The 26,833-nt window shown below is 33.7% G+C and overlaps 1 protein-coding gene across 11 annotated transcripts; it reads left to right on the top strand.

Annotated features, from left to right (window-relative positions):
- The first annotated feature begins 196 nt into the window (after positions 1-196).
- LOC129575717 (uncharacterized) lies at positions 197-25,157 on the top strand. Of its 11 annotated transcripts, none has more exons than XM_055459661.1 (10): positions 197-1,621; positions 20,272-20,490; positions 20,624-20,740; positions 20,974-21,012; positions 21,196-22,255; positions 22,334-22,432; positions 22,513-22,929; positions 23,019-23,687; positions 23,780-23,970; positions 24,263-25,157. In XM_055459661.1, exons 2-10 carry the CDS (start codon positions 20,278-20,280, stop codon positions 24,425-24,427), a joined length of 2,970 nt encoding a protein of 989 aa, XP_055315636.1. In that variant the 5' UTR covers positions 197-1,621; positions 20,272-20,277; the 3' UTR covers positions 24,428-25,157. The 11 variants fall into 11 exon arrangements, with proteins under 11 accessions (XP_055315636.1, XP_055315634.1, XP_055315633.1 ...); XM_055459659.1 differs by lacking the exon at positions 197-1,621 and adding an exon at positions 13,296-13,324 and having other exon boundaries at positions 24,266-25,157; XM_055459658.1 differs by lacking the exon at positions 197-1,621 and adding an exon at positions 13,296-13,324.
- Positions 25,158-26,833: the final 1,676 nt, after the last annotated feature.

Below are 26,833 nucleotides of genomic sequence, written 5' to 3'. Positions count from 1 at the left end.
AAGAAGGTAGCATTGGCAGTGATGGTTCTTGGTTTTGCAGACAATTGATGCGTGTCTGTGTATGTGTGATCATGGAATCATGAATGCATGGATTCATATACACACCGCTTGTATGGTAGAGGGGAATACACCTTGACCGTCATCGTCTTGCGTTTGCTTTGCTTTGCTTTGCTTTGCTCTGATATCTACCAACAAGCGAGCGAGTATACCAAATATCTAATGTTGCTCTCCGATGGTAAATCAGTTTTCCGAAAGACAACATCAGAAACAGACGTACGATTCGGGTTTGTTTCGATATAAAGAACACTTTAAACGTTCTTTAACTTTTATATTCTTAGATTCAAGTATTCGACAAACAATTGTTTTTGATCGTCTACATATTCAGCATTAATTTAGTTGTAAAACACCATAGGACTGTCATCGATCATCAAAAGAAAACCAACGAATTATCTCATTTTATCAGAGCAAAACCATTCTCAGTTTTGGGTCACATGTTGTGTTCAAGTGCTAGTGATTACTAGAGGGAGAGATAGAGAGAGAGAGAGAGAGAGAGAAAGCAAACAAAAACAAAGTATAATAACAACTTTAGAAATTTTATTGGCAAGCAAAGTTAAAGACGTGTTAATTAAAGCAAATAAATACAATTACAAAAACAATTGTGCTACCGACTGATCTGCGAAAGAAACGTTCCTAATCACTGTAAATTTATGGCATAAATCTTGTGTCGTGACTCAACACATAATCTACCAAGTGAAAGACTTTAAGGACCTTTACGGTTCATTCCATCACAAACTGATGTTACATAATACACAACAGAAAAGAACATTACAAAAAGAAAGAACTTCAAATGTGAATTGAAACGAAAATGAAAAAATGAATGCAACGCAAAAACAAGTAAGATACAGAAAAAAAATACTCACTTAATCGATTCGATTCTCGGTTGCTTCTTGATGCGATGAAATTTAGTTTTAAATTTCGCTTGCACCGTAAGAATTGCTTTAAATTGTTGTGCGCGTGCAGTGATGGTGCATATACTCGTGAACAAGTGTAATAACTTTGGCAAAAGAAACGAACGACGAGCCGGTTTTGATTCATCCATTCGGAATATCTTTTGACAGTGAATCGAACATGAAAAAAATAACAGAGTAAATGAGAACCAATCTAGTAGTAACTTACGAAATTCAAACAATAAAATTAAATAGCATTGACACTATAATTTGAAAAAAAAAAAAGAAAGAATGAAAGTAAACCAATAAGACTGTTTTGCCAACCAGCTAACCAACCAAAAAAGAAAAAAAGACGAACTTCAAATATATAAATCACGGAACAATACAAAAAATTGTTTGATTGTGATTTATTTCTGTTGATATGTATTTGTGATTCACAATTTGACTGCTGCTTTGACTGAAAGTGATGAAATATTCATGCTTTTTGAATAAAAAATTTTATGAATGGAAGCAATTTAAAAACATTTTCATACCACAAACATTAAAACTTACGATGATTTCATCCGAGATCTAAGCAAAGGAAATTATTGGATTAAATCATTTATTTTATACGGAATCGATAAGAATCAAAACTTCATCTCTTCATTTTTCTGCTGAGTCATCAAATCATCCTGGTAAGTGAATTTGTGTTGACAATAACTGAGTTGACTGCATTGTCAAATGATCGTAATCACTAGTAAAAGATAGCCTATATATAACTATAGTTAAAAGTTAGCATGTAAAATAGAAAACTGCCATCAAATATGGTTTCTGTAAATAGTATCCGTTACGATAAACGAACACCGATAAAACAAACAATGGTGATTAATTTAAATCATCATATCAAACGGTGTAATACTTGAGTTTTAAGCTGCAAAGCTTATCATCATTATATGTAACTATTCACACACACACACACACACACACACACACACACACACTGTTTGTCAATAGTATTTGTGTTGTACATTTTATTAGTGTGATCTTTCGTCGCTACCATTTACAATGTAAATCTCTATGGCGCTATTTTCGCGTAATTAGACTCAGCCATCGTCGGTCGGATAAATTTTAGAATTCTTTTATAATGATTTACAGCGCACTTGTTGTTTATTTTAAATGTTTCCACTTTGTTTCAAATGGTCATTACTATTAATGAATTTGAATATTGAAAGAAACGGAAAACATGTTTACAACCGATTGCATAAAAAAGTTGAAACTTTTTAGCGCGTTTGTCTACTCATCTCAAGAGAATATGTTCTTCTTGTAGCGCCCATTTTTGTTTATTACTCACCTCAGCTTTATATCCGTTTTAAGTGTATTGCTTCGTTTTTTGTTCCATCATTAGCAAGCTAAGATTGCTCAGCTATAATTTTTTTTTTCTATACGTATTTTAAATATTCTTGCATGTTCCTATCATCGCTCATACTAGCCGAATCGAATGATGACGACAGGGAATGGTTTGCGTTAAAATTATCTATTTGAATTGGATTTATTCGATAAAAATATCGAATAATTATAACTCAATAACCGCTTCATGCACTGAGAAATTAGGTTGGCACAATTGCAGATGACGTTTGGAAAAATAAATAAGAAATTTTTTTTTCTATGTCGGTTGCGATTTATCTAACTATTTTGGTTTTAAACTGGCGGATATAACGGCATATAAAAAAGTTGATTTTTGACATATTCCAAACGTCATCTGCAATTGCACCAACCTAATTTCTTTTAGTGTGAAAAATTATAGTGCAAAAGGCAAAATTATAGCGGACATTTTGACGAATTGAAATTCCCTCTGAAGCAATGTGATCTGACGTAAAGTTTACGTTAGCAAACGTTCAAATGATGTCCATCTAAAGGTAATTGTATGTACGAGAGGGTTGAATTCAACGATTGCTAGTGTCGAACGTAAATGCACGTAAATGCTGCATAATATTGAATGCACCCATTAATTTTTCATTGTTTTCCTATTAAGAATGGATGCGTTTAGTATTATGTGACTTTACACTAGCAGTCCATGGTTGAATTGATATCGGCGACACAATTTTCCCGAATCTAGCAATGCAGAATGAATGAACAGTGAAGTGGAAGTACGCAATTAGATATCTCAAAACGAATCGACGAGTTTCACATCAATTGAAATTGCATTCGTCCAGAATCATAAGTACAATTCATGCAGGAAGCTGTCTTCACTATATAAATATCAGCGAAATGAATTGATTCAATCTCAATTGGAATTGTGCAGGGGAAAATAATAAAGAACGTTCAAGATTTCTATCGATATGAACCAATTTTTGGTTTGGTCAATTGAAAAACCACTTCGTACGAATTCAAACAAGTTGTGCAAAGAAGCAGTTACGTTAGACATAGATATGACTAACACTTAAATTTTTATTTAAGTTGTACGTCTATGAATATGCATAATTCTTTGATCATTGAACTCGGGATGTTCATTCGTATTCTATTCAAAACTAATACTAAAATTAATTTGTCAAATGAACTCTGAATGACCGCAAACTGAATTCCATCGGTGTTCACTGATCCTTTTCCCTTCTCTTCTCTTCTTTTCACTCATCTCTCTCTCTCTCTTCTATTATATTCAGCTATACATTTTCTGAATTAACGAAATAAAATTAAGTATTCTGAAGCGATTTATGCAATTCCGAATTTGCCCATCTCTGCGTATCCAAAGCGAATATGCCCTGTTCAAATTTTTGTCTGTATAATTTTTATGACATTCTGTTTTGGAGCCATAGAGATTCGACCCGAAATATTTGGTTGAAAGGAACGAGAGAATTAGAGAGAAAAAAAAGCGAAACCGAAAACAAGAAAACATGAAAGTCATTGACATCTAATATGTCAAGAAGTTCCAATAGTTTTATCGTTATTCTGTTGTTTCTTCCCCCTCTTATTTAAAGTGCCTCATACTACCTAAGGCATACGATCAAGACCGACAATTCGAAAAATGTACTTCTACTTCAAATGGTAGAGGAGAGAATCATATATTGTATGTTTTTTTTTTGTATTTGTATTGGTTGGTGTGGCATTTTTCACTACAACCTCTCGAAATAAATTAATTATTCGCTATATAAATCTAGATAATTCATTCTGTCTTTTTTGTTCTTCTTTTTGCTGTTGTATTCGGTGTATTGTTGTGGTTGTAGTTTTTGTCGCTGCTTCCCCATGATCATTTGCGCTCGATGTACGTGGTCAAGTATAGGAAATACTCACGAATACGAAGATAAACAACAGATAACAACGATCCAACTTAAGTTAGAACCTCGTTTCGGTGTTAGATGAAGTGATGGAGCTAAATCGCCAAAGAGCGACGAACTTTCAAATCGGTCCCAAGCATGTATATGAATAAAACCGAATCTAAACGTTAGAGTAATAAATTATAGATTATTTGAAACGAAAAAAAAAACAATTCACATCAACTTCATAGAATGTATTCAATGAACGTGCGAATTGAATTCATTTGGAATATGATGAGGATATGCATTATATGGGCACCAACTTCTTTCAATAACTACGATTCAGGCCGTAATGTGATCAAGAAATGCGTCTTTCCAAAACCCAAACCCAAACACAAAAATGTAAGAACAATAACAAAAGGTAACGAAATAAATGCCAAATTTGGACGTGCTAAATTTCGCTGGACTCACAAGTATAAGTATGTATTTTCATATACATTATCGACACTATTGCCGGCCGGTCGTGACTTAACACATTTTATTTTTGGCAAATGTTTTAGACATTTTTATTTGCACAAAATCGTCAACATGTACAGCATTTGATGAACGAAGAAGAATATTCGTTCGAAAACGACATCGCCCACTTGCTGCTCGATCACAATTACACTTTACGAAGAGACAAATAAGAGATTTGGTAAAATAAATCGAAATGCCCAAAAAGAGTAGATAGCAAGTATTCAAGGCCATGCAGCGTACACTAGTTTTACTTAAACCATTTGAACTCTTATTTTCTATTACCACAGATTTGATACACATCTTACATTTCTACCAGATCGTATACAATTCGTAGTGCTATTGAAGCAAAAATGAGACAAAAAAATCAAATGTTCGCCCACCCGCTCACCTTGAACTGTAACTACTCGTGGCATGTGCACCAACAATCGCTAGTATTGTATTACCGAGCACAGTAACATCAGATCACATAATATTGAACGCATCCATTCACATCAAAACTTGATGTAACAAAACAAAACGAAGATTTGTTCGTGCGAAATTGGAAATTAATGACAAATGTACAGCGCATAATACTAAATGCACTCATATTAGCGGACCTTTCTGTGTACAGTTTTGTACGTAATTACAATATTACGCTCAAATAATGTTGAATCCAATCGTAAATCACAATATATACCAAACCACCTGAGAAACTAGTTGACGTATCAGAAATAATTCAACTAGAAACTAAAAGCATCTACAATCTATGTGCGGCACCAGAATAAAATTGATCGAATGATTCAATCTATGTGCGAATATTTATTCTATGAAGAAAAAAACATGAATTAGAGAGAAAGAAACTTGTTTTGAATTTCAACATTTTTTAAATGTTGTTTCCAATGTCAATGACATTGCTTGTGGTTATGTTGTCTTGTTTTTTTTTCTGGTATTCGATCCAATCAATTTTATCTCATCTATATATTAATGCGCTAGCCCAAAAAGTTTTGGTACCATTTTAACCATTTTATACCCAACTTATTTTGATACCACTGGTACCATTTGAAAGGTCGTGAACAGTAGATGTGCAGAATGCCATTCAGAATTCACATATGTCAAGTTTGAAGAAATTAATTAAGTTGGTTTTAAAAAATTTAGACAAATTTAAAAATTCCTAATTCACATATATGCAGACAATGTGTTGTAAAAATGAAGAAGCGAAATAGAACCCATAGAACCTCCACTCGCTCCACGTTTTAAAACCATCTTTATTAATTTCTCACAAATTGAATAACAAACTCAGAGAAAATCTGCTATTTTCAAAACAAAAAATTCACTCACGGAATCAATAACACGTGCCATTCAAATTTTCAACCATTCCATCAATTCAAAAAGAAAGAAGTGTTTATTATTGGCCGATTCATCGGCCACTTGGCGACCCTAGTATGAATAAATGCACGAAAATATGTGAACTGTAACCAGATGTTATGATGACCAGTGTGATGACGTTTGAGTTCAGTATTCGGTCATTCTGATGACGAAACCGAAAATTGTTGTCATTGATGACGTTGAATTTCATGAAAAAATGATTTTTTTTTCGTTCGGAAAATTGTCGTTCCCACAAATGTATCTGTATGTGTACATTTTTTGAAAGTCTTAAAATCATCTTTGCATGTAGTATAAATCACATTACCTGGGTACTACGTAATCTCACTTATATGATTACAACTGTAAACATTTTGAAGCGAATACCTCGACTATTTCGTGTGATTCTATAGCATTTCAGGATTTTAAAAATAAGACATATACACACTAAAAATTATATTCATTTTAGATAACTCATCTAAACCCCATATTTGGATGGAGTCTCGTTTTATTTTACATATTTCGTTTAATTTGTTATGACATTTTAAACGAAATATGTAAAGTTAAACGAAACGTCATCTGAATACGGGTTTTAAAAGTGCCTCACTGTCATTTTATATGGAAATTCTTCAGAACGATTTGAGCGCTACTCGTATGATTACATGACGGCTTTCATTTGAACTAATAGTGAGGTAAATTTCAGAAGTAAATTGCAACATGCTATTTATGACAAATGACTAAATGTCATCGCAAACCGGGATAAACAATACATTTAATGGTGTTGGCATATACAAATGCGATAGAATTCATCGCAAAAGTAGAAGTCAGCAACATTAAATATATGGTTTATCCCGGTTTGCGATGAGATTTAGAGGTTATGTTTTCTCTGTGCGTATTGTTTTTACTCCACTACTGAGTCACTAGCACTGGAGTGAACGCACACACGTTTACTCTGATACAGAGTGTTCTATGTTTGTTCCGTATAGGAACAAAATATTCCATAGTTGTTGGGTAAATTGAGTGTGTGTATTATGTGAGTTAAAGGGCACATATTTCCTAAAATTTTCGAGAAAACAAACAAACTGCCAAGTGGCATTTTACGGCAATTTTGAAGAATGCTAGAAAATAGACACAATAAGAATATTTCAAAGCGGTCGGAACATTTCATACACAATATGGATTTTGAACAGTATACGAGGAAAAAAGGACAATGAGCATGAGCATGCTAAAAAGGATTAATCGTTTATGACTGTACTCATTTTGACATCCGTTTTGACATCGTTTAGTTATTCCATATGCCTCTTATGCCTTATAGATTAGTATTCTTTTTCTTCCGATGAGGCATCAAGATGTACTCTGAATGTGCTGATTTTGTGTGGAGTATTTGGTGTGATACTTGTCTGACACCAAAACATGAACTCAAATTTAATGTGAAATTAGTGTAAGCCATACCATTTTAGAGCATATTTTTGGTGCGGATTTTTATTTGGGTATATTCTAGCTCATATTGATGATTTCTTGTTTGATTAGTCATGAAACGTTAATAGTAATCAAATCAACAAAGCTCGATAGAGATGTCCATTTCCGTATGAAATGAAAACGGCATGATTTCGTCTGTATAACGTATGAGCACCTAACGCTGAAACATTTGTTATTTGAAAAGGCCTATGATTTCTTTTATGAAGAGGATATCTCAATATCTATCTATGTATATGTAGTACAAGCAAAAAATGTAATGGATTGAATGTTCTAGATGTGGTTTTATTCATTTTATTTAGATCAATATTTGGATGAAAACAATAAACGATGAAATAATTTGAAATGAATTCTGCCTTCAATGAATTGGACATGGCCAATTAGTCTTTTGGTGATTTGTTCTAGATTTAAACACCATATAGTATGGTGTGTGCTTTTATTTTACTTTTAATAGTTTTCCTTCCCCAATATATGTATATTTTTATAGAATTATGAGGAAAACACCAGGTAGTCAACCAGCCAAAATGGCCCATTGCCAAATTCTCTAAAGGCCTTTCCAACCGTTTCTACCTGTACTGTTTCTCTCGTAAATATTCTCATTGAAGTGAAAATGTGGACAACATCAACCTTTAAGCAATGATATTTTTTTCAACATTTTTTTTGGAATTCAATACTTCTGACGGCTCTCCGTAGAAATGTTTTAAGATTGTGTTTGATCTCTGAAATAAGAATGAGATTATATAAAATTGATGATAACGTTTTTTCACAAAGCTCAATCGCAATAACGACGAAAAAATGGAAAAAGAGATTAATTACTTTTTTGATATTAAACAAATTTGATGAAAATTGTAACACGATCTAATATTATTTGTGAACAAAAATGAAAGCAAATCGTGTAAATTGATTGAGATTTGTGTTCGCTTTGTAAATGATTCTATAGATTGAATCTAACGGTTAATCTAGCATAAATTTTTGGGTAAATTTTTAAAAATTTCGAAAATTCCTCCGAAATGATTCCAGTCCGTTAGATCTTACAAGATTATGCCATTGGATTCATAAAATTCTCAAAATATTTTTTAAAAAAACGAGGATGCGAGTACTCAGTTTAGATGGTCATTTAAAGCATTTCGCATTTGCAAAAATATATCAGTGTTCAACATTTTCTTTTATTCATTTCAATATGTTGAATTAAAAATTTATCAAAGGCATCACAAGTTTCATAGTTACAAGAGAATCGAAAATAAAGCCAAAACTACGATCTGTCTATATTTACTCAAATAAAAAAAAATTTATGACGGTTTTTTCTGCGATGCTTTTGATTTCATGAACTCACGCACCGACAAAAAAATGTGTGAAATGTTTACACACATTGTCGAGATTCCGGAAATGATATGGAATTGGACATTGGCCGTGCGCGTGCGATTCTTCGACTGTTTGCCTGTTGACAGGGGCAAAAAAGTGGCAGTTCAGAACATAGAGCGCTAATATGTGTTGTTATTGCACGGTGCATAAAGTACGCAGAGGCAGGTCGTCACACACTGTGTGTATACACCATTCGATTTTAATTTTGTGTGTATAGAATAGTATTGCTCGAAGGTGAACGACCGACCTACTCAAACGATGTTATGGATTGGTGCTTCATTTAAATCGCATACATACATCCCCATCAAACGCTATGCCATTTGCACACTGATACACACAGATACACACACTCTCACATACTCATACACTAACACTCACATATACACGCACATAATATAAACGCTACATATCAACCCAATATACTAGTGTGTACAAATGCAGTGCGAATCTTACCATACTCTCACCAGAACCAGCACCAGTACGGCTAACCAGCAAAAACGACGCTGTAGCAAACCAAAATATCCAAACATATGTATTCCAGTGAAAATGAAAGATAGAGAGAAAAAGAACACGAATGCGCATTTTAAATAATATGCATGTTTTTTTTTCGTTTTGTATCTCTTTCTTTGTGAGGATGTTTTTGATGTGTGCATGTTGTAAGCACGAAAAACACTTTGTACACATATAGACAGTGAGTTCAGCGCAAAAATTGATGTGCACAACTTTTGGAACATGCATTTGTAATATTTCCTATGTTTTGATTTCGACTTTTGGTATGCTCAGAACAACAAGTTCAGCTGCCGCAATAGTACATCTACCATTTAAAAAGTTATGCGAGAAAAATTCGAAAACACATACATTCGAATCCAATTCTCACGGACACGCTCTGGGACACAAAACACAGAATTCTCGAATTTTATAAACTAATTTCAATCATTTGCACCATTCATGGAATATTGAAACAAGTGAGGAATAAAGCATCGCAAAAGAGATTTGAAGAAATTTGATTTTTCGAGGATCGATGTGAATACAATTATATTTATTGATTCATTGATTTGCAATGCAAAATGTTTTGATCTGCAGTCAAGAATTGTTCTACTTGCTGTCAAAGCATTGCAACGTTTGTATTTGCTTTGACAAACAAAGCCTTCACCGTTAATCTAATACACCCATTACTTAAAATGCAATATGCATTTGACATTGATTTCATATGCAGTTATATTCTGTCATCAGACTCAGCCAACAATAACATTCAATGAAAGTATAAATGTTTGAAACTTTTCTTCAAAAAAAAACCTCAGGTACTATTCCAAAGAGCATTTTTTAGCAGACAAGAAAATAATTGTGCGTATTTCAGTAATTCAATGGATACACTAAACGAATATTCGTATTCAATTCTTTTTGTCCACTTTTTAGCTTCATTCGTATTTAAAAACAAAAACAGAATCTTTCCAATATATTTACATATCGACTCAATGAATCGATATAAATCAATTTGAAACCATACGACACATACATGTATAACGGTAATTTCTGTTACGTTTCGACATTTCTGCTTTTTGACAGTCATTCCCAGATAAACAAATTTCCTTACGATCTTTTTCTTCTCTTGTTTTATGAAATTTTCAGAAGAGGAAAATTTCGTTTCTTTTGGGCGTGTTACGCATATATACGACGTTTTGGCTTGTCTGTGGTCATGGTGACGTTGTTTTTAAACACATTTTGGGTTCATGCCCTCCAACATACATAGCGATAATATCATTTCGTATAATATATAGCGCACACATTACAGAATCATATAGTGTAAACACAATAACCCCCAACCCATTCGTAATATACTTCAATAATTTTTCCTCAAATTTCACCATCAATGCAGCACATTTCGAGTCCCATCAGCATTGTTGCCGGTGTAATAGTATTCGTGATTTCAAGCATTTTGGTACTGGTTTTGAATGGAAAACAACAACACTCGGTTTATCTTCCTTATGTGCTTAGATGTGGAAAAAATCTATATTGGCAGTCGCGTGTATTTGTGTGCATGTGCAAGCAGGCGCATGTATAAAATACACCACAATTTCAGAATCTGGTGTCAGAAGAAAATGAAAATGAATTTCTCAATGAAAGGGAATAGAAATCTGCGGTCGTTGATACTTTGCATCACATTCCATACAATTTCAACTATGCAAAGCTAATGAAACCGTATCGCTGAGTCTTGTGCCATTTTTCAAACCAATGTTTTTTTAAACTAGGCTTAGATATGAGGTGAATATTCGTTTAATAACGAAAGTCATATATTTTATTTTCAATTTTACAAGGATAACAGATCAAAACTACTGCACACAGAAAATTGTGAACTATCAAATGTATAAGTTCATTAAACCTTAGGCCCGTTTACAATCACTAGAAATATATGTAAAAATTTTTTTTGCCAATGATTCTGTGCACGGCATTCACAAAAATGCAAAAATAAAGACCTACAACAAATCTGTATCGTTTGATTGTAATTGTAGCATTATATATCTTCTTGATGCCGTGCTTCTTTCATCGCGCATTGCGTATGTTGTTGTTTTCATTCTCAATTTTCTTATTCTCAGTATCGAATGTAAAGCGTATCCTGAACAGTCCATATAATCGATTGATAATGCTCTTCCATCCTTCCAGCGTAATAGTTGGTTCCATTTGTATAGGTGCAGTCTATCCGCTATGTGGTTGTATGTTGGTACATTGCTTAAGTATTCGAAGTCAGTGCTCGGTTTCTTGCATAATAACAAATGCGCATAAACTTGGCGACTATGCTGTTGTATTGCTGCTACATTTCAAGAATCAAAGAAGAAAAAAATCGACGGTGCATTACGTATTCGTTGGCATTAAATACGCTCCCGGTATATCCACATATTGGCCCTTCGCTGACAAAAACGAACGAACGTGGGTATTAGAACGAAGTCTCGGCCCAAGTTCGACTAAAAAGAATATACGGCAAATGAAAGCATGAAAACGCATACATAGGTGTACAGTATGCTGCACACAAACATAAATGCTTACAATCATGTAGTGCAGCAGCATCGGTACTATGGATTGTATACTCGTGCACATGCATTTGACATAGAATGAAGTATCAACGAGAACCACTCACAGTTTAAAGTGCAACGACCTCAACCGAGAATCACTTTCATTACCAGGCGTCTCCATTACATAGTTCTTCATTCAATATATATGCTCGGCTATCATTTTCACTACATGAACCAATACATATATGCGTATGAGTTCCATCGCAGTGCAAGTGTTTGTCAGCGTTAGCGTAGCTGCCCTTCGATTGAGGATATTCTGACGACAGTTCAAATCGATACCAACGAGAAAAAAGAATGAGCGTTGTACACACATATTCAACCGCAGTTTCATATTTTTTTTTTCCTTTGATTTCAGCATTTCTTCATAACCCACACAAGCATCTTTTGATAGGACACCACTGATGACATGATCACATTGCACCCGAATTTTGTCGTTTAGTCATCATATAATTTATAAAACTTATTCAGTATAGAGCACGAATGAAAATGCATTTAGCTGTACCATTCACTAATAGTATAAACGAAAATAAGCGAATGTTTTTGTTTAAAAAGTGTACTGCGCAATGCAACGAATTCACATCCATTGCCGCATATGCTACAATAAGTTGTTTTGCGAATGCATTTTCCAACCACCGGTCCTCTCATCTTCTTCATCCTGTTACGTTTACTATGCAACCAAATAGACACACTCAGTATCGTTCACATACATGCGACAGAAAAATATTGCAAGTTTGCTGTACAGTTTGTTGTTAGTACAGCCATGCCCTCGGAAATCTAATTTTTTGAGTTAATTGGCCGCATTTTTTTGCATATAATACATAATTGCCAATATAATTAAGTGTAATTGTTCCTCACGTTAAATGAAATTTGAAGAATAAGAAGAAGAGGAGGAAGAAAAACTCCCGTTAAAATGATGGATTTAAGGCCAATAAAGCACAAAAGCGAAGTTGAAGTCGGAAAGAAAAGCGAATATGAATCATTGCATATTCTAGGATGTTTTCAGCAACCACTATTTTTATTTTCTGCTTTTACTCGACTCTTCTTATTCGTTCGTAAGCGTATGTGGTTTATTTACTATATATACACACACTTAGCGAATCCGAACCGAAATCAGGATCGGTGGTTGTTGTTGTATTTACCCCGTGCAGTAAATAGCTTGAATGTAAAATACATTCACAAGCGTTGGCAGAGCTACGACACACATACATCTCTCACTATTATGTGCGAATCCAACTGTGCAACAATACATATGCAATGAGCATTTTTGGCTAGACTACGGTAACAACGAATTCATTGTGCCATACAGAAATAAAAATTTGAACGGTATTGAGCTAGGTCGGGACAAAGATTGAAAACATTAAAAATTGAATGCAGTTCAATGTATGTACGGTTCTATCGGGAGTAAAAAAAAACCTTGATTAAAAAGAGTGATTGAAATGTATTAAAATTGAACGATAAACATAAAAAACTGAATCTGGAATCACTGAAATTCCAATAAAACGGTTTGAAATAAACATTTTTTCCTAAATTCGAGATTAAATTAGTTACATTTTATACTTGGCACAGTGATTGTGTCAAAGCAAAACAAAACAATACACTGACAATATTTGTTTTTTTTTTCTAATTCGCAAATATTCCCAATCAATAAGTTGTCAGTCTTTTTGTGAAAAAAAAAAAAAAAAAATAAAAAATCACAAATCAAAATATATCTCATTCATAAAAATTAATCGCAAATGTATTGTGCAGTGCGAAAGTGTGTAATTGTTGGTATGAATCAGATTGAATATGGAGGGGACAAAGGATTACTTTGACATCAAGAGGTATCAATATTTTAGAATAAGATTATTATGTAAAAATTATGACAATTTTAAATTATATTTCATTCAATCCAATAAGATCGAATAATTTCAATTGGTATGAATATATTTGGATCATTTGAGTAGTTTCACAGCTTTAGTGGAGGAGGAGGAAAAATAAATGAAGTTTTATTGAACAAAATTTGTGTAGCTTTTTTCAATTGTGAAACAACAACAACAAAAATACAAACTTTAAGTTTCATTCCCACTCAATTTTGATTGCAACATACTTAGATTTGTGATATAATTTTTCATCTCTGAGAAAAACAATTCATTCCGACAACATTGGATTCGCTTTCAAAGCTCTGTTTGTCACTAAAAAATATATCCCTGTATCTCTCTTGCTTTTTAATGCCGGTTGTGTGTGCACTGAAACTACTGCGGAATTGCGTCCATATCATCGTTTGTACGTCGCTGCATGTATAAATACAGTGCATCGGTGGAAAATAAAATTAATTCGTATAGCCATATACATGCATATTTATAAACGATGCATCGTATAAACGATTGCCAATGATTTAGTTAAAACAAATAAAGTTCGTTCTCAACCACCGAACGTCTCATGCACTTACACCGTAAAAATATGTGTATGCAACGATTGTTGTACATCTTCCATTCTATGTGTACGGCTTTTGCTTGAAAATGCATCGCACTTGAATTTAATGAATCGATTCATGTGTATGCGTCTATTTATACTACATTGTATGTTCTTTCAAATGATGATTTGTGTATTTAGGCACATCGAACGAAATACTGAGACAAAAAACCGAAACATGTACAACGAATACATTCACTTTTCTGCCATGTGCAAGTGCATGTGTATTAAAGAAAAGCGTGCACTTCAAATAGTATGTAATCTTGAATAAAATGTTTTTATAAACAGCCTCGAACTTGGAAGTACATTTTGTCGTTTGATTTGTTTGTCGTTGTTGTTTTTTTTTTCTTTCGCAAATGTTATTTTACTTTTCGTTCTAATGATTTTAATTTGGTTGTATGATATTTTTATTCTGACTTCCTGCACACTGTTTGCTGTCGATGATTTTTGCATCTATCGTTTCGTTTCGTGTTAATATAAAAGTAAAATAGCTAGGTCCGTGCATACACCGGAAAACGAAAATCGAGTTTTAAATACGCCTATTTTCCAATTTCTTGTTGATCCAACCAATTTACCGTTCAAAAGGACACAATAATAAATATCATTTCTCCAGAAATTGAGTATTTGAGCGCGCGCGTTTGTTTGTGTGTTTGTGCTAAAACAATAAGGAAAACCCGGAAAATTTTGAAGATTCCACATTTAAGTTATTTTGATGAGTGCATATTGCAAAATAAGAATTACAGTTAAATACAATATCATTTTTACGCACAGATTATTTAAAAAAAAAAAATACATTTTTGGTTTGTTTTTCATGTTTTCGTGGATTTCGCCGTGCCAAAATGTTTTCTAGAATACATCCGATGTCACAGGGTTGACAAGTGATTTTATTCTTAAAATTTATATGGGCGAAGAGTTTAGTGCGGCAGCACAAACGAAATTGTCAGAATCAACGATCATAAAACACACTCTTCGTGTGTATATAAAGATTTATAACCAATCCTTCAAAACGATAGTGAAGGTGAAGAAAAATTCACATCAGTAACATAGACGAAAAAAACTTGTAAGTTGGAAATATATATATTTTCATATATGAAATCTAAAGCAAATTGATGTTCATATTCATATCAAGCGATCACGTCATACGTCAATGCATTGTTAGTTGATTCCCAGTGTGAGTGAAGTTTTGCTCCTTGAAATGCTATTACCTACCACACCACCTACACATTCCATCTTATATTATGCACATCTATCGTTAGCTTGACCAATATCAAAGCTAAATGAATGATGCAATAAAAAAAAAACTGGATGGTATTTCCGTCATTGAAAGCTGAATTCACATGTCAAAAATAATTCAGTAAATTAAATAATTGAACAAACCGGGAGACGTTCGGAAAATATGAAATTGTGTAATTAGTTACCAAAGAATATCCTTTTTCTTTTTTCTCTTTACCCAAATGGATTGTAATTTCGTACAATTTCATTAGTTTCGATTGTATTTGTAATGAAGCTTAGATTTCATCCCATTTTCACAAAACACTTTCAGTGTATTTAGTTGGCTTCACTGATAGTTTTGATAAATGAAATATGAATTCAACGTTTCAATAGCAATGGCTGTTTTTCACAATTCACGTTCAAGGCTATTAGAAAACAACAACAAATGCATCAACATCTACAGCTATAGTGACGATACGTATGTAATTCCCGATCATTTATAGTTCTCTCAAGAAGAACTCTAGCATACAACTGTAATTACTCTTGGTGTGGTGTACACAACGAATTTCCAAATACCAAACTTCAATTGCAATTGTCACTGTCACTGTCATTGTCATTGCAAGTGTATGTGGACATTCTTATTTTTCATTCTCATTTAGACTGGCATTTATCTTTACCGTGCTGTCGCATGTATTCATCACTTTTCTAATATATTTTGCTGCGCAATAAACGAGTGAATGTAAACGCAAGCGAAAACCAATCGATGGTCTCACCCATTTTGTCTTTTATGAATTCGCAATTATTTCAATCTGATTATTTAAATCTTTTCGTATTGATGATGGATTCAATTCGCTTTCATTTTGCTTCCAGTGAGAAAAGCATGAAACTAAGTTCAAATACCTAAATTATGTATCAAATTTGCAATCGAATAGATACCATTTTAAAGAATTTTTTTTGGGTAGAAAAACGTCATCCCCCGCTTTGAGAAATAAAAAATCAAATGTTTCGTTTGCGACTTTATTACATTCAATTGAATATTTTCTGAACAAACAAAATGAAGTCAGTAACGAATTACAAACTTGTTCCGATTTGGACGCTCTGTTCAAAAAATAAACCCTAACTAATATGACGCAATTAGTCAATTTTGAACAAAGTTCACATAACAACAAGCGCAAGTGCACGCTCTTATTACGTATGTACTGAAAATGACAACGTACATATTAAGCTGCCAATCGGAAATTGTTTATTATTTTTTTTTCCCACTGGGTTTCTAGTAAAGTTTCAAACGAATGAATTCTTACTCGCTTAGTAACAAAGGTAAATGAATAAAAAATATTTTTTTACGTTTCTTAGAGACTTAAATTATGCAAAATTTAGTCCACAACGACATAGCAAAAAAAAAAAACGAAAAAACAAACACATAATAAAAATTAGCACGTAATAATGAAATTGTGTACAGATGAGTAAACACACACATGACTTTAACCTTGCACCTAATAATAGAGATGCACTTGTGCTTACTACATGAATGCATATACTCACGAATATACGTTCGCAATAGAAAAAACTGTCATAATGCGCGTTGCTATTATCATTCAAATGCCCACTTATATCTCCCTCTATCTTTCTTTCGTTCATTCATGTTCTATTTCTTCTCCTCCCTTTGCTCGGTGCGCATTTGCCCTTATTAATATTTTTCCTATTTCCTTGATAATCTTTGCTAAAATTTTGATTGCGCACTTTATTTCTCTCTATTGAACGTGGACGAGATCAGAAGCATTCAATGGGAGGAAGTTTCGTAGCCAATTCGGATACATCTTATTGTGAGATAATTCGTTCTGATGAGTGAGTGTTGCTTAATTCCCACAAATCATCTAATAAAATCATCGAAATTGAAAAGAATGACTACCGCGTGCATACTAGCTTTTACCTTGAAAACCGCAACACAATTCATGGTCAATGATAACGATAAGCAGAACTAATATAAATGATGATTTATACAGTAGCTAGCTCTATTGCACATACAAACACTTTCTTATGTGTGCAGGTTCGCTAGCGAATACTAGCTGCATCTGCAAACATATGCGCAATTCAAATGCACACAGTTAACGGCTTGCTTATTGTCGTTTGCAACGTCGAAATGAGTGTGTGTGTGTGTGTGTGAATGCTATACAAGCACTTACATTGCTTACTTGTTTAGTGCTTTGGCTCAGAAATGAACTTAACAGTCGGCAAATGACAGATTATATAGCTCGACGCCTTACCATATTTTCTCGCATTGCAATACTTAGAAAAAAAAAACAAATGAAATTATATAATGGCTGAACTTGTTTCGAATTGCAAAAGTGACAATGGCAAGAAAACACATAAAGTTGTAATTCGTACACCTTCAAAGGGAAACAATTTCGTGTTTTTTTATTTATTTTGGGATCGCCACATAAGCACAGCTGCTAATTGATCATCTAAAAATATTCTAATTTATGCATAACACTATAGAGATTCAATTTCATTACTCCTTCATTCATTTGTATGCACTCAGTTGAATCGTCTTATTTATTTTCGACTGCTACATTTATATGTCAAGTGCAAGGTTCAATGGAACCGCGTTTTGCTTTTTTCGCTAGCTTGTTTGTTTGTGTATAATTGCAGCGATTCGTCATCGTTAGTCTTCCGGGAAATTATCAAATTGTAGTTTCTTTATTTGCTATATATATTCAGTTTTATTGCATAAAATTGTTGTATTGACATGAAAACATCACATGAACTAGGCGGATATTATTTATATCGAAGTTGTAATTGAGGTGTGCTGGAGACGAACCGTACATTTACACACATTTTATTGTGAACAATATTTGCATTAGTATTTTGTTTTACGAAATGTTGCACTGCTCTAATGTGATAGCGATAGTGATAGAATGGTTGATATTTATAATGACAAAAACTAAAAAAAAAAGAATATTTAAACATATGTATAGTAAACCTGAGCTGGACTAAACGTATAAACTTGTTGGGATAACTGTTTGGTCCAATATTGTGTAACTATTCAGGAAATGATGAATAAATTCATCATCACTGTTATATAATCTCACAGCTATGTGGCTATAGTGAGTACAAAAGAGATAGAGATAGAAATTTAGAAAAAGATCGCATACTTCAACACATCTATGTGCTGGTACTGTCTAGTTCATTAAGAAAACTAATGCACTATTTGATTTCCATTTTACGTCGTATTATTCCTTCAACAATTTGTTAAACTTGTAAGAATATGCAAGTAGAATCGTATCAGAAGGCTTACCACTTACATGCACATGACAAATCATGAAATGGCTAAACAAAACCAATCAACACAAATACTAAACTAAAATTTTATATATACGCCGTTGGCAGACGCTGTGGATTACAAGCGACACATAGAAAATCATCGAACGAATAGAATAGAAGTTCAATTAAGTAATAAACTTTTCCGTGATTATAGATTGCCCATTTTAAGGTCATCTTATATCAAGATTCGTGGAATTGTAAATAGAAGATGTGAATAAAATTATAGTGCATTGCTTCCTATATTTGTGATAAGCGATAAATTGCATGGGGATCTGTGCTATTGATTTGATAGCATTTGAATTTTATGTACTATATGTGATTGTGATAATCAGGGTGGAATTCAGTTATCATAATTATTTACATTGCTATTTCAAACGCACATTATTTTAGATATGTAGTGCTGAATGTATTTGTAACGTTCACTACAGAGACAATAGAAAAATTTAGACAACACGAAATTCGACATTAAATTTCCATTGAAACCATTGAACGCAGTTGCCGCATAGAAACTATTCGCAGTTAAATGTTCATTAACCATTGTTAATGTCGCATGCAGTTTTTTTTTTAGAATAATCTTATTCGAGATTAGAAACATAACGCCATATAATGTATACGTCACTGATTTTTCTCGATCATTTTCTTAATTCAGAGTATTTGGTTTCTTCCCATATTTTCTTTTCATTCGACATTTGATTTGCAACACAAGCATATGTTCGCTAGTTGTATTCTAGATTCGCTGCGAGTATCGCAAATGCGGAAGCTTAATGTGTTAAAATGACTCTGTAAAATGAATATACGGATGTGTATAGGGAGATTTTAGATGTGCGCGCAAAATGTGTGCAATACGGTTGAGAATGTGAGCGTACTTAGACGTTAGTCAACTGCATCTAGCCATTCGCATGGAGTTGTCGGTCTTTTATGTAGTTGCAATGTGATGAGCACACAGTAGTTTTTATTTATCGGCTGGCTCTCTGTATTTTGTTAGTTCATCGATAAAATTGAATACATTTTTTTACTTTACGTCGAAAATTGCTATTTTTTCGATTTATTAAAAATCGTTTAGAACATTTCGTTTTTATTTTGTGGCACACAGTACATTGGGTATGACGCAGTTAAGCTCGCTCTGTCCCAGTGGACAAGAAGAAACGCCAAAGGGAAAGAAAGAACAACAACTGTTTGTGACATTATAGTTCCATTGTGTTTGAGATATCGCTTTTCTTCAGTACTGGCGGTTTATCTGCTGAACGACTTAAATCATTTATCTATTTAATATCACGAGTTTTTAATTTTATCGAAAGCCGTATTAATGTTTTTTTTATCTATTTGTCTAATTTTTTTTCTGTTCAGACCAATATGGCGGTTAATAGCCAGCCTCGAAGCATCACACCTGAAGGTCAACAGGAATATGATGTCACTCGTATGCGTGAGGAGGATTTTGAGAGATTGGCTGTTTATATTGTGCCCGATGTTTCATGCGAACGTGGAACCATTAGCCGAGCAGAAAAAACTCTACCAAGAAGCTTAACATTGAAACCATCGCTCGTTCTATCTACGCCGAGTGTAAAGGTATATACGCATATTCAGTTGTAGCTACTGATGAAATTCATGCAAGAGTGAGAGAGATAGTGGCTATTCCGGTATAATTAAGCTGTATTGTATCAGTGCATTTATAAATCATTTGATATTTGTCGTCCAACAGACTGAAGGTGTGTGGAGTACGGGCGTCATTCCACGTGGAACTCGATTCGGACCCTTTGAAGGGATTCCAACACCAAACTATCCAAGTGATAAATGTTCATGGAGATATTTTTGGCGGGTTCGTATTCTATATTAGCTAATTTAAATATTTAAATAAATCATTTTTGTTTGAATTGGGAAGTTCATTTTTGGTTTTGTTTCGTGTCCATTTTTTTTGGTTTAATTATAGCCATTACTACTAATATATGCTCTAACAAAACTAGTCCAAACCAACCCTCTATTGTAATTGCAAAAATTTTCCTTATTCAAAATTTAACGAGATTTTTCTCTTGCTATGTTTCTGAAATGAAGGTGCAGGGAACTACTCATGTAACATACGGAAACATTAAGGTAAAATATGGGCTTTTCCCAATTTTCTGTCGCTTTGGCCCTCCCCTAAAAATAAATTCATTTCTATTGTTTGTCGCTTACCAATAATTCATTTCACACCACACCGTCAAATTGAACAACAAAAATACTTTGGCTGAAGATGTATGTCGTTGAAACATTTTTATTTTTCTCTATTGTGATTAGATATTCAAGGACGACGATTACTATTATCTCGATGGATCTGATACAAGACAGGCGAATTGGATGCGATTTGTAGCGTCCGCCTACAGTTTGCAAGTCATGAATTTGGTTGCATGCCAGCATCAGGACAACATTTATTTTTACACAATTCGTGATATAATGCCAAATGAAGAGCTTATGGTGTGGTATTGTCGCGATTTCGCCAAAAGACTGGGATACGATGTGGATCCAGAACGCACAACTTATTCTATCTGCAAGGAAGAAGCAATGAAGAAGTTTCCCCCAAAAACATCACCGGTCGCTCCAGAAGTTGCATTTAATCATGTAAAATATGTGATGGGTTTTGCTTTGCCACCACAAACATCACCCAGTCCATCGCCACCATTGCAATCTACAGTTCAACCACAGTTACAATCTCAAGTAAATTTGTCTCAACAATCGCAACAAAATTTAACGCTAAAAAATGGACGTCCGTTACATCAAACTGTGGTGCATTTGCGTGAAGCGCGCGAAAATCAAGAGGCCAGAAATATGTTGCCGGTTCAGGTGCTGTCACGTGATCAATCGCCAATTCGTGAAGGCAGCAAAGAGAAAGAAGCACATTCTCCAATCTCACACAAAGATACGCATTACGAACATCAATTGACACCCAACGATGGATCAGTTCGCTCAGATGAAGGTTATCAAAGCAATGAACATTTCGAAGATGGTTTAACACCACCCGAAGATTACAGCGATAGCGAAGATGAAAACAATTATGTACTAGATTGCTCGAAAAAGGCGATTGAGCCAAAAGAAACAGTACTGTGCAAATCCGAGGACAAAAATGAGTACCGCAAAGTGAAAATGAAAATGCCATTGAAATACGAATTCAAAAAGAAGTCCATCAAATTGGAGCAAATTAGCAAGGACTCACCATGTACGGACGACGAACTTATGCCTCTCCAGTCCAAAGAACCATCATCTCCGCGTCGCGTTATAACACCGGCTACAAGTACGGTGATTGTATTAGAAAACTCATCAGCACACACAATTGTTCCTTTAACGAAACCATATTATGAAGGTAAGCTATTCATTGTTGTAGCTATAGAATGTTCCAAAATTCAAAACTAATCTCTATATTCATATCTGAACTATTTAGCAACGGCTTCAGAAACTGTTTCGTCACCAATTATGGGCTACACACCTCCAAGTTCTAGTATTTTAGAGACCATTTTAACGGGCAATCGTGTAATTTCCGGTATGTTTTAACACAATATTAGATGTAGATAATCGACGAATAGAAGAAGAAACATTATTTATTGAATTTTATGCATTTAGGAACACGACAACCTAACGCGACTCCGCCACCGACTTCTCCGACAGAAATGGCATATTCCTACAAAAAATCTCACCGGTATGGAAACGCATGTAGTCCAGATTCGAGCTCAAATTATACTCCAAATTGTCAATCGATCAATACCCCCGAGACAATCGAAACAAATGACACGCCAAAGGAGCGGTCACCAACTCCTCCGATTATACCATCGTTAACTTATGGAAGTCAAACTAGTACACCAGCTTCGATGACATATGAACAACACCGAACATCACCATTTTCGTACATGCTTTCATCAGCAAACAATGTAATCTCACATGTACCTAGTTCTACGTATTCGCCGCCGTTAAGTAACGGTCACTACGAACGTATTTCCAATCATTCATTGTCTCCATCGGGAAGTTTGCTCTCATTACAAGGTAAGTGCACTCATTCAAAGTCTCCATCAGTTTCACAACCAATGAAAAACTTCATTCAGATCGATGGTTGATTTATTCATTGTATACAGGTCAACTCCTAAATCATCCGATTATGACACCACTGACACCATTGCAACGATTATCGCCGATGCGCGCATCGCCACCGTGTAGTCTTAGTCCAGATGGATCATGCACAAGAAGTGGCAGTCCACTGAGCCCTGGCGGTACGTCGCGTGGCTATCGTAGTTTGCCTTATCCATTAAAGAAGAAAGATGGAAAAATGCATTACGAGTGCAACGTGTGTTGCAAAACATTTGGACAATTGTCCAATTTAAAAGTGCATTTACGTACGCATTCTGGTGAACGGCCCTTCCAATGCGGCGTCTGTACTAAATCATTTACACAACTTGCCCACCTGCAAAAGCATCATCTCGTTCACACAGGCGAAAAACCTCATCAATGCAATATCTGTAAAAAACGATTCTCATCTACATCAAATCTCAAAACACATCTTCGTCTGCATAGTGGTCAAAAGCCATATGCTTGTGACTTATGCCCGCAGAAATTCACGCAATTTGTGCATTTAAAACTTCACAAACGGTTGCATACAAACGACAGACCATATGTGTGTCAAGGTTGCGACAAAAAATATATCAGTGCATCAGGGCTTCGAACACACTGGAAGACGACGAGCTGTAAACCGAACAATATTGAAGAGGAATTAGCACTTGCAGCAGCAGCCACCAACGAATGCTTGGGTAAGTTGAATATTCTTTTCGCTTCTGTTGCAATCAATATTTTCCCTATTGCAATAAAATACTATTAAATTTGTCTGATATTTTTGATACAGATAAAGAACACGACAATGATGCGAAAGATATGTACGAGGTCCAACAGATTCACATGCGTAATGTAGATCATCATCATATGCCCAATTCTCCGTCGCGCTTATTAAATATTCACTCTCATGCGCATTCACTACAATCGAACCCACCAATGCACCAATCCCAAAAGAACCATCTCTTACAACAACAAAGCCAAGTAGGTCATTCGTAAAATTCTATTGTTTGCTTCATTCAATATATTTTTATTCAGTTCATGGTTGATACGGATCACCCTAGTTCTCTACACATTTATCTGTTATTGCCGTACATTGTGTGTATATTACGCTAGGTGGCGTTTGAACCATAAACTGAAAAAAAGGGATCATGTAGCTTTGTTGTCCCGCAAGCATATTTCCTCATCTTAAATCTAAATAACTGCTTACTATTGTTACTTAAATGAATCATCAATTGGTCCTTGCTAAAAAATTCTTTTTCGTCACTATTTATAGCAGCAAACACAGCAACAGTCTCAAAACCAATCTCTTCAGCAACCACCTACAGTTCAACAGGCACAATCAAACGGACATTACGTGCATCACACACACCAACAATCAAACGGTGAACGACCCAGTGTTATTGAATCAAATCAAGGATTAATAATTGAATGTACGTAAATATCCCGACAATTCGTTGTATGTTTGTGTGCCTGCCGGTGTAAAAGAGAAAGAGCAGACTACAATGTTCCGATTCTAAGATTAAACTGAAGCTACAATTGAGAGGTTTTTCAAAAGACTTGTGATTATTATTGTTTAAAATAAAGCTAAATTTAAATGAAAACAGATGAAAGAACAATACATAAATGATACACAGAACAAAAATTGAATTATTCAATAAACGAACTAAAATTATTAATTGTAATGAGAGCTTGTGACTGACCCATTTAGATATTTAGACTAAATGAATAACTAAATTATGTTATAACCGTAAATGATGGAAAGAATGAGCGAATATAATAATGACTAAATGATGAATGGCACTTTTGCAATGAATAGAAGAAAAAAAAAATCGAGCGTTAAGAATACTTTATACAAAATAAATTTAAAACAAAAATTGATATGAAAAAAGCTTATTAATTTAAACAATATTGATTATTTTCATACAATTATTACAGTTATAAAGATAATCTTATGTGGTTAAACATAGGCTAACTTATGGCTATATTTTAAGGTAAAATTTAATTTTAAATAATTGGGAATAATAAGACTCAGAACAAATACAAAAAAATTATTGCTTTTTGGACAAAGCAGTATGAGAAAAAAAAAAGTTGAATAACGTAAACGCACAGGTAAAATAAGAACGCATTCTAGAAACTGCATTCAATAAAAAAAAAATTGTGAGTTTAAATCGTTTTTTTCTCTTCGTATTTCTTCGTTGGTATTAAAACAAGCGCGTGAAATGTATATAAACCCAAGATCGAAGAAAAGCACGTTTTGATAAAAATTTTAAAAACTTTAAGGAGTATTTATAATCTAATGAAAATAAATAATTTTATCAAACATTTAACAAATATACCTGTAATAATATTAATTATTTCTTAATAAGAAATAATAATTCACACGTAGAACATCAAATAATAATAAACAAAAAAAAAAACAAAAAAAAAAACGAACAATTCTTCATATTACTAAATTCATTTAAAAGAACCCAATTGATTCGATGATTCTTTTTATACTGTAGAAAATCCAATCGATTTGTTGCGTTTTTTTTTTACTTCCTTGTACAAATCGAAGCATCCGTTAAGTATTATTATAAACCAATTTATACGATGAAAAAAAAATTCACAACCGTACTTTCGTCATAAGAGAATTAAGATAATGAATATGAATAATAATTTATATTGTTATATTTCTATAAGCGGCGACAAAATCAACATACAGCTTTCCTTTTATAATCCAAATATTTGCAAAAAAGGATATTAAATCGTATCATTTATGATCGTACTTCAATGATGACCCGTTTCTTCTTCCTCCTCCTCCTCGATTTGACCATTTAACTATTTGCTTTGATCTTTCCCTTTTTGTATTCATCCAATGATTCTTTTTCCTTTCATAGAAATTATATTGGTGAAGATTTGATTTAAACGAAGAGAAGTGTATAGTTTTCCTAACATATTTCGATTTTTTTCAGAAAAAGTGTTTTTCAACAAAATTCGATTTTGAAATTCTGGGGTTTTAAATTTGGATTTTGGTCAGTTTCTCACGAAGAATTTTGTGGTGGTTTCAGTTTGAAGCTTCGATTGAGCATTTTGAAAAATTAACCCAAAAATGCTAGTTAATAAGATAACCGATCTTATTAACATATTAATAACATATTTTCGTTATTAACCTGGCAAATTTTTCAAAACGACTCATCATAAATGAAAACTGAAACCACCATAAAATTCTTCATGAAAAACTGAACAAAATTCAATTCCGAAACCTCAAAATTTCAAAATCGAATTTTGTTAAAAACACTTTTTCTGAAAAAAATCGAAATATGTTAGGAAAACTATAGAGAAGTGCGACCACATTGTGAGCATATTGTACAATGAACACACACACACACACATTTATCAAATATAGTAACTCTAACTGGCATTATTTGACCGCTTTAATAGCACAAAACAATTATGCTCAAGAGAGGGAAACATTGACAAAATTATATAGTTCTTAGATTTTATTTATTTGTAATCAATGTAAACGATTGATAAATGATCGAATGTTACGCAAAAAAATAATAAAAATCGATTTTATGTCGATGTATTTGGTGGATACAAAAATCTGTATATTTTCATACGATGATTAGGTATAGTCCAGGGGCAAAGCACAAAAATCAAATGTGTATTTTTTTTCGTAAATACTTCGCAAATGTTGGCAAATGAAATGCAAACTTGCAAATCCATTTCATGAATATTCAAAATGGCGGCAATTGTGTTGAAAAAACACTAGAAAAAATATTGTGAATATTCTGAAAAAGAAGCAAAAGTGACGCAAATATCATGCAAATGCGTCGCAAATACTGAGTATTTACCCACAAATGCC

The sequence above is a fragment of the Sitodiplosis mosellana genome, unplaced genomic scaffold (assembly GCF_009176505.1).
Source record: "Sitodiplosis mosellana isolate CC-2019 unplaced genomic scaffold, AAFC_SMos_1.0 Smas_scaffold_6167, whole genome shotgun sequence".
Lineage (NCBI taxonomy): Eukaryota > Metazoa > Arthropoda > Insecta > Diptera > Cecidomyiidae > Sitodiplosis > Sitodiplosis mosellana.
Note: the sequence above shows the minus strand (reverse complement) of the source record. Positions and strands in the feature narration are given on the sequence as shown.